Raw genomic sequence first — 9,658 nt, 5'->3', positions numbered from 1 at the left:
AACTGTCACCAACAAATTACGCTAGTAGGACTACAATAAGTTTTGTAAGGAGAAATATACGAAGTGTTAGAAAAAGATAGAGATATTGGTTATGAGTTTGAAATGTAATAGGGAAGATAAGAAATGCACACTGAGAGATTAGATTGGAAAATTTTCAGACAGGACTGATGGAAGTCAAAAAAATTTGAATAAGATGTAAAAGTATATTTAATTACTGTTAATGATATGTTAAAAAACTAATAAAAATTTACGTTAAAAAAAGGAGAAAGCTACAAGGGTATGGCCACCCGCATCATGTGGCACTTATTCACAAACGCCTGGCACCGATGTCTTCTCTGGTGCAAATGCCGCTTGGCCAGGCCACGGTGGTGGCGATGGAGCTGTTCTGCAAAAAAAGAAGAAGGGGGGGGGGCAGTTTATATCTTCCATTTGAAGGAAGGTGAGGACAGGTGACATCACCTAGGCCTGAAGTCACCCCCCACCAAAGCAGACTCAAAGCTTCTCAGAGCTTTTCAAAATCATTTTTCTCAGCAGCTAAAAGGCATTAACTAAGCATCAGAAACATTCCGCTTGCTTTAACTAAAAAGATTGCAACAAAGGTAGGGAATACAGTCCATTGTTTCTCAGGTCTTTCTCATGCCTTCTGGCCTTGCTAAAGAACCACATTGCAACTTACTTTCTGTCCGGGAATCATGCCAGAACAAGAGATTGAAACATATCTGAACACTCTGAAACCCCTTTCCTGGGAAGGGTGCCAAGAGTCCACAATAGTCCCAAGACAGCTTTCTGTTCATGCTCAGAGGAACTCATGGGGCAGGACTCTGGAAGGAGGAGAAAGGGGGAGGGAACTGGAAAGGGGTATATATGCTTGTTCACATGATTGTGAACTCGTGCATGCTTTTGTGAACTATCACACTTGCTCCTTCTACCAGTTCATGGATGGTAGAAATAAAAGCCTTTTCTCTGAAAATATTCCTTGAGTGTCTGTTGACTCCCACTTCCCTTTCCCAGGCGCAATATTTTTCCCACCCGAGGGCAAAGCCTCATAAGGCTACACCTTCTGATGCTCTTGCTAAGTGATCAAGCATCTGCTTTGCATAATTCAGCTGCTCAGTTCAACATCTGGCATCTCCAAGCAGGATTGGGAATGGCCCGTCTCTGGAAACCTGGAGAGCTGTAGTTTTTGGACTACAATTCCCATCATCCCTGACCACTGGTCCTGCTAGCTAGGGATGATGGGAGTTGTAGTCCCCCCAAAACAGCTGGAGACCCAATTTTGAGAAACACTGAGCTAGATAGACCAGTGCTCAGTATAAGGCACATTCCTATGTTCCTGTCCCTTTTACACAGGTTACCCCACTTCAACTGCTACGCGCTCTGTGTGGGGCTTCCCTTGCATTTGATCTGGACACTGCAGCTAGTGCAGAATACTGCTGAGACCCTGGGTTGATCCAAACTTCCTCTTGTCCCACTGCTTTCCTCTGGGGGGAAACCACTCTTTAGTGCTCAACGGGAGCAAATGGCAATTCGGGTTTTCTCCAAATTGACGTTTGCTCCGATCTAGCTGTAAAGAGCAAGTTTTCCCTGGATCAAGGGGAAAACCATTCAGACACTTGTCTTATAGGCAAGTGGAAGTGTGTATGAGGCACACACACACACACACACACCCCCCGCATAAAACACCTCTGCTCAGAGATCTGAATTGCTGACTTGCTACTGGGACAAAATGAAGGTGTTACTATTAGTATATTAATCCCTTAACAATTCGGGAGCAGTTGACTTGCGAGATCACCTTATTTGATGCAGTGCTGTAGCTACGGGAGGGGGCCAGCTGGTCCCCCCCCCCCCCATGAAGCCTCCAGAGGATCACCCTCGAGGCTCCCAGCCTCTGTGTGTGTGTGTGTTTTTACACAAATGCGCTTGGGGTCAGTGAGCCAAACTGGGTCTTTGACCCAGCCTAGTTTCGCCCCTGCCCAATGTATGCTCTCAGTTGCTTTGATCTGTAGAACAAACACTTTTTACAGGGGTGATATAAAGCTCATTCGCAACAAGGTCGCTCCCAGCCCTGGATTGAACCTGGGACCTTCTGCATTCAAAGCAGATGCTCTAATTTGGAGCTACAACCCTTCCCCAATGGTTAGGCATGGCTGATTCAAGCTTAAAGGCAAAGGGACCCCTGACCATTAGGTCCAGTCGTGTCCGACTCTGGGCTTGTGGTGCTCATCTCGCTTTACTGGCCGAGGCAGCCGGCATACAGCTTCCGGGTCATGTGGCCAGCATGACTAAGCCGCTTCTGGCGAACCAGAGCAGCGCACGGAAACACCATTTACCTTCCTGCTGGAGCAGTACCTATTTATCTATTTGCACTTTGACGTGCTTTCGAACTGCTAGGTTGGCAGGAGCAAGGACCGAGCAACGGGAGCTGACCCCGTTGCAGGATTCGAACCGCGGACCTTCTGATTAGCAAGTCCTAGACTCTGTGGTTTAACCCACAGCGCCACCCACATCCCAATTTAAGCTTACAGGCCACAGATAGGAGATACAAGCACAAACCATACAGAGTTGAAACTGATATGGTTAGGGGACCCAGGTGTTGACTACGACTCTCTCCCTCCCATCAATGAGATTCTAGTTCCATAGGATACACAATAAATTATTTCTCCCCTTTAAAGTCTTTTTTTTTGGGGGGGGGGAAGGATAAATGTTTCCCTTTCATCTTATCTCCACCACCAGCCCTGCCAAAAGATATTTTGTTACCTGGCATAGACAAACCAGTAAGGATGCCATCGCAAGGACACAGCTGTCCGTGTTTCTTTGGATTCCGGGGCCCACGCAGGTCTAAAACGACATAAGCCAACAAAGGATGCGTAATTAGGTATGGTAACTGGCAGCAGGAATGGGGTGGAGGAGTGCTTTTATGGTCTTCCTCACCCCCCACCCCATAACCAGAAAGGGTTAGGGCATGCAAGCAGAATATCGCAGAGCGCTCCTAACCCTAGAACTCGTGGACGTCCAAAGAAACTGTATTGTTGTTGTTTAGTCGTTTAGTCATGTCCGACTCTTTGTGACCCCATGGACCAGAGCACACTAGGCACTCCTGTCTTCCACTGCCTCCCGCAGTTTGGTCAAACTCATGCTGGCAGCTTCGAGAACACTGTCCAACCATCTTGTCCTCCGTCGTCCCCTTCTCCTTGTGCCCTCAATCTTTCCCAACATCAGGGTCTTTTCCAGGGAGTCTTCTCTTCTCATGAGGTGGCCAAAGTACTGGAGCCTCAGCTTCACGATCTGTCCTTCCAGTGAGCACTCAGGGCTGATTTCCTTCAGAATGGATACGTTTGATCTTCTTGCAGTCTCAAGAAGTCTCCCCCAGCACCATAGTTCAAAAGCATCAATTCTTTGGCGACCAGCCTTCTTTATGGTCCAGCTCTCACTTCCATACATCACTACTGGGAAAACCATAGCTTTAACTATACGGACCATAGCTTTAACTATAAGAAACTGTATGCACATCATTAAACTGCGGAACTCGTTGCCACAGGATGCAATCATAGCCACCAACTTAAACAGTAAAGGGACCCCTGACAAGTTAGTCCAGTCGCGAACAACTCTGGGCTTACGGCGCTCATCTCACTTTCAAGCTGAGGGACCGGGCATTTGTCTGCTTCTGCAGACAGTTTTTCTGGGTCGTGTGGCCAGCATGACTAAGCTGCTTCTGGCGAAACCAGAGCAGCGCACGGAAACACCATTTACCTTCCCGCCGGAGTGGTACCTATTCATCTACTTGCACTGTGTGCTTTCGAACAGCTAGGTTGGCAGGAGCTGGGACTGAGCAATGGGAGCTCACCCCGTCACGGGGATTCGAACTGCCAACCTTCTGATCGGCAAGCCCAAGCACCACAGTGGTTTAACCCACAGCGCCACCTGCGTCCCTGAGCCACCAACTTAGATAGCTTTAAAGGAGGCTGGATAAATTCAGGGAGAGGGCAGACAATGGCTACTACTGGTCCTCGTGGCTCGGCTCTGCTTCCACAGTTCTGAATACGAGTTGCCGGCAACCATGAGAGGGGAGGGTGGTCTTATGCTTGGGTCCCGACTGAGGGTTTCACACAGGCCTCTGGGCATGAGAAGAGGGATGTTGGACTGAATAGGCCATTGGCTCTTCTTAGGTTCCTAGGTTAGGAGTGTTGACTGCAGAGATGTCTCGTGAAAGCGAGCCAAACCACATGCAATTCCTCCTCCGCTGCCCCATCCTCTTCCAGTTCTCCATTGTGGGAGTGAGCCAGGGGTCTTTCTCCAGATGTTCTTCAGCTCCCATCAGCCCCAGCCAGCATGCCCAATGGTCAGGGATGATAGGAGCTGGAGGGCCATAAATGACATCTGGAGGGCCATAGATTAGTCACACAGTTTTCCCCATTCTCCATAGATGAGGTTCCACCGTTATGTTCTGAGTTAATGCACAGGAGACCATGCTGAGTCCCAGCCTCACTCATTAATGACGAGAAAACCCCCAGTCTAATTCACCAGCTCTTCACACAGACATTTCCTTCACCTCTCCAGCAGGATTTCTCTGCTTTAATTACTGCATCGGTTTGATGATTGCACATTTTAACTACGGATGCTCGCATTTTAATTTTTAATGGGATTGTCTGTGCATTTTAATTATGGGTGCTTTATATTTAAATGCTTGCGTAATTGGTTGTTTTTTTTTTTTAATAAGACTGCTTCGAAGCCTAATTTGGCGTTAGGCGGCGTCTTGCTGCATTATTAACTGTCAACATTAATTGTTCTTAATTAACGAACGATGACCATCATCCATCTCCATTTTTTCACACTGGGAAATTTCAGAGTCCGATTACAGTGGGGGAACTCGGGTTTGGTTTGTGGAGCTCTCAAACCAAGCGACGAGCCCGAGTGATTTGTGCCAGAGGTTACAGGTCAGATCTTTTTTGGATGCCACACCTCAGCAACAAACAGGCCAGGCCAGCTGTTGCAGAGGAAACCGAAAGCGGAACTTGGGGTAGAGAGTTTCCATATTCTCAACTGTCAGGGTTGGTGGTGCAAGAAAGAGACTCACCGGAACAACTGCAGGGTTGGTGGCCCTCCTGGGCTCGCTCTCCCCCCTTGTGGCCTGAACGGAATCTTCTACCTGGCAGAGAAAAGGGGAAAGATGGTCAATTGGGTAAACTCTGTTGTAAACAAAAATTGGCCTTTTCCCTTATGGGGTATCCAAGAGCCCATATAGAGTCCTTACATAGGTTCCCTATTGGTAGGAGAGAATAACAGAGGCCAACCAGAGAATATTGAGAAGTAAAGCAGCTAGTAAGCTTGATCTTTATTGATCTGTTGCAACAGGGTGCCCCTCTCACCTGCAGGAAAGGCGGAGGAACCCAGAACAATGGTGTGCAAGGCCTTATAAAGACTTGAAATTGCCACCCTGTAGATCAAGACCACCCCCAGAAACATCACACATACATCACAGAAGGGGTGTAACCTAAGACCACCCCTCAGATACATCACACCTACATCACACAGAAGGTGGTCCAAAATAGAACATTTGAATGTTGTTTTTCTCCTGTTGTTGTTTATCTCCTGTCTGGCAGGTTACTTGATTGGATTGCCTGGGGAGCCTGGCCAGTCTTTTGTAGTGATAAATACTTAGTTCCTGAGCCAGGTCACAGGCTCACACCCTATTCATATCTTAAATGTGCCCTTAAGACAGGATTTGTGAGGAAAGAGACAATGGGGAGGTTTCCCACTTAGACCTTGCAGAGAAAACATTTGCTCAGTTGAGGAATCAAAATGGTTCCAGGTCGGTCTTCCTGTGCTGATCTATGTACGTGCTTGGTTGGTACACTTATGAACATTACCATATATCTAAGACCTCAAAATTCCTATCACAACTCCGAACAGCAAGACAGCTACTCTGAGAACAAGGATGGGTTATCTATACGGAGCAACAAGTTAGATTTTGAGACACAGAAGGATAAGTTTCCGCCTGCTCCTCCCCACTGTGCCCTCTGCAAAGCCACTCTGGAGAATCATGGCCCTTTCCTGAATGATGCTGGAGGAAAGAAGATGGGGGATTTTTTGCTGCCATGAACTTCCTTGCGTCCCAAGACATAATAATAATAATAATAATAATAATAATAATAATAATAATAATAATTTTTTATTATTTATACCCTGCCCTCCCCTGCCAAGGCCGGGCTCAGGGCGGCTAACAACCAATAATAAAAACAAGTTGAATGAATACAACTTAAGAACAAGATTAAAGGTAAAGGTAAAGGTACCCCTGCCCATACGGGCCAGTCTTGACAGACTCTGGGGTTGTGCGCCCATCTCACTTAAGAGGCCAGGGGCCAGCGCTGTCCGGAGACACTTCCGGGTCACGTGGCCAGCGTGACATCGCTGCTCTGGCGAGCCAGAGCCGCACACGGAAACGCCGTTTACCTTCCCGCTGGTAAGCGGTCCCTATTTATCTACTTGCACCCGGAGGGGCTTTCGAACTGCTAGGTTGGCAGGCGCTGGGACCGAGCAGCGGGAGCGCACCCCGCCGCAGGGATTCGAACCGCCGACCTTTCGATCGGCAAGCCCTAGGCGCTGAGGCTTTAACCCACAGCGCCACCTGCGTCCCCCAAGAACAAGATTAAAATACAATATTAAAACATTAAAACAATTAAAATATTCTGAGTGACTCTTCCCTCTCGCAGCAGTCTCTGCCCGCTCCTGTTGCATTCCTCATTGAGAAGGAGCCCACCACCCTCTGGTAAGGTTTTGGGAGGGGCGCAGGTGTCTGGAGAGGGGAGAAGAATCATAGAATCGGAAAGGGTCCCAGGGGTCATCTAGTCCAGCCCTCGGCAATGCAGGAATCTCAACTAAAGCATCCACGACAGATGGCCATCGAAGGATGGTCCTGGGGGAGAAGGGGACGGGAAACTTGTTTCTTATCTTTCCACCTCATATATCATGGGTGGGGTGGCTTGGCGGCCTAATGCGGCCCCCAGACATCTCTATCCGGCCCCCAGGATTCTCCTTGGTTATTACATTTCGCCAGACCATGCCCCTTACCGGTCCTGCTCAGTGCCTTCCTTGACTGTTTTTTCCTAGCTGGTATGTGCCTGTAGAGGTTCTAGGGGGTTGCTCGTGCGTAAGTTGGCGCCACACCTGGCTGGGTTACCTGGGTGAACCCTTTCTGTCCGGACAGCCACCCATCCGTGGCTGCCTCAATCGCTGGCAGAATCCGTCAGTGGGCGTTTCTTGAACTTCTTCCAGCATAGAAGTTCTTTGACGCCCAGTCTCCTCCTACTCTCCCTGCGCGGAAGTCTTCTGTGCAGGGAGGGTGTGGGCAGCGGAGGACCCGTGCTCTCCCCACTAGTCTCCGTTGAAGAGTCCTGGAGCCTTCTCTCCGATTCCCCCATCTGCCCCCCTCCTCCACTGGTGCTACGCTGATTTCCTTCCCCAGCAGATGGGCTGCCTCTCTCCCTACTGGGACCCTCTCCGGCATCCCTCTGGAGCCTTCCCTCCGCCTCTGGCTCCAATGGCAGTTCCCTGACAGTGCCTTTCAGCCAGTGTGGTGTAATAGTTGGAATGTCAGACTAGGATCTGGGTTTGAATCCCAACTCGCCCGTGAAGTGGAAACTCTGTGATTCTACATGGAGAGCCCTAGACTGGGGAAGGCTAGTTTATTCTAACAGCGTTTCTCCAGCAGCGGCAAACCTCAAGCCCTCCCAACCCAGGACCACCCTGAGCTGGGAAGGGCAAGGGATTGAGCCTGGTACCTTTGGCTGGCAAAGCAGCATGTTCTGTGCCATGCTGACCCCTTTCCATGAGAACCAAGAAGTGACTTCCCTAGACAATGGAATGACTCTTCTTTTCTTATCTCTGTGGCTGCAATCTCCTTTATGACGCAGCTGAATACACATGTGTACTCCATCCATTTTCCTCCCTCCATGCGGCCCGGGGCACTGGCAACCCACGCTACGCCACTGGTTCCTGCAGGATCAGGCCAATGGCCCACCTAGTCCAGCATCATTTCCAGATGCCTGTGGGAATCCGACAAGCAGGAGCCAAACACAAAAATACTCTCCCCCTGCTGCGCCTCCCAGCAACTGGCGTTCAGGAGCATTACTACAGAGGCAGATTTACAGCAACGCAAACGGTGCCATCACACCTGGCATGCAGCCAAGGAAGGCACCTTCTCCAAGCCCAGTAAGGGCTCCTGCCTCCTTCCCAAAGACAGGCAAGCAAAGCCCTTACCGGGTTTGGGGAAAGAGGTAGGAGGGCTCTAGGACCTTGCCAGAATCTCATGCCTCCTTCTCAAAGCCTGGCTTAAGCCGGTGCCACAGAGGGCTGGAGGGAGCGCGTCAAATGGCCTCACACAGGGCGGCCTATTACCAGGATCCGCCCCTGCATTGCTGCCTCCAGCTGTGGAGACAGAGCACAGCCATCATGGCTAGTAGCCACCAGCAGACTTCTCCTCCACAAATCTGTCCAATCCTTTTCTGAAGCCATCCAAATTGGTGGCCGTTGCTGCGTCCTGTGGCAGCGGGTTCCGCAGTTCACCTATGCCCACCAAAGGGGAAATAATAATAATAATAATAATAATAATAATAATAATTTATTTATACCCTGCCCATCTGGCTGGGTTTCCCCAACTACTCTGGGCAGCTTCCAACAAAACACTAAAATACAATAACCTATTAAACATTAAAAGCTTCCCTAAACAGGGCTGCCTTCAGATGTCTTCTAAAAGTTTGGTAGTTATTTTTCTCTTTGACATCTGGTGGGAGGGTGTTCCACAGGGCGTGTGCCACTACCGAGAAGGCCTTCTGCCTGGTTTCCTGTAACTTAGCTTCTCGCAGTGAGGGAACCGCCAGAAGGCCCTCAAAACTGGACCTCAGTGTCCAGGCAGAATCAAAGTGGCGATTCCTCCGCCTCCCAGTTTCCATCCTCCCCTCTCACCTTTATCCTTGGCCATGCAGCAAAGGATGCTGAGCGACAGGAGCAGGAGAGTCAAAGCTAGGAATCGGCCCATGGCAAAGAGCAGCGTCTGCGAAAGTCTGCAAGGCACAAATTTGTAGCGATGAGGGAATCTCTCCGCTTGCGCCGCTTTTTGAGTCAACTCCCTTTGTGCTTGATGTCATTTACGGGAAGAGTTGGGGAAGAAGGGGATTATTTCGGGGCAGGCCCTGGATCACTGGAGCAGAAACGCTCTCCTGTAACACGTTTGTTTATTTGGAGAGAGCAGCTTTCAAAAGCTCCTGGAAGTTTCGAGATGCATATTTTGTGAAGAGGGAAATCTCTCAACCTGTATACACATACAGCTTTTGTACCTGGCAGTTGGCAAATAGCATGGCTTGCCAAATTCGGATCAGAGCGACAGACACAAATAAAAAAGAGTAGATCATATTACTTCCTGCACCTTCGGGCTTCGAGTTTCAGCTCGGGGAATTTTTCGAAAGAAAGCAAAGCTATCAGAGGATAAAAATACAAAAGAAGAGAGTAAGGTAGCTTCCCCCCCTCCCAGTCCAAGGCCGACCCCCACCCTCACCTGGGGCCTAGAGGAGGGGCCAAAAGGAAAAGTGGGCGGAGCAATAAATGTGAGTCTTTGCTTTGTACAAGGGACTATACTTCAGGAACGAAGAGGTTTCCAAACATA

The 9,658-nt window shown here is 49.3% G+C and overlaps 1 protein-coding gene across 1 annotated transcript; it reads right to left on the bottom strand.

Annotated features, from left to right (window-relative positions):
• Positions 1-209: 209 nt before the first annotated feature.
• On the bottom strand, positions 210-9,266 carry LOC307221370 (uncharacterized protein). The gene is made up of 4 exons (XM_079985840.1): positions 8,962-9,266; positions 5,075-5,146; positions 2,758-2,838; positions 210-385 (listed from the first exon to the last, which is right to left on the bottom strand). The coding sequence occupies exons 1-4, from the start codon at positions 9,032-9,034 to the stop codon at positions 270-272; spliced, it is 342 nt and encodes a 113-aa protein (XP_079841966.1). The 5' UTR covers positions 9,035-9,266; the 3' UTR covers positions 210-269.
• Between the last annotated feature and the right edge of the window lie 392 nt (positions 9,267-9,658).

The sequence above is a fragment of the Podarcis cretensis genome, assembly GCF_951804945.1.
Source record: "Podarcis cretensis genome assembly, chromosome: 8".
NCBI classification, from domain to species: Eukaryota; Metazoa; Chordata; class Lepidosauria; order Squamata; family Lacertidae; genus Podarcis; species Podarcis cretensis.
This window is presented reverse-complemented; position numbering and strand designations above follow the sequence as displayed.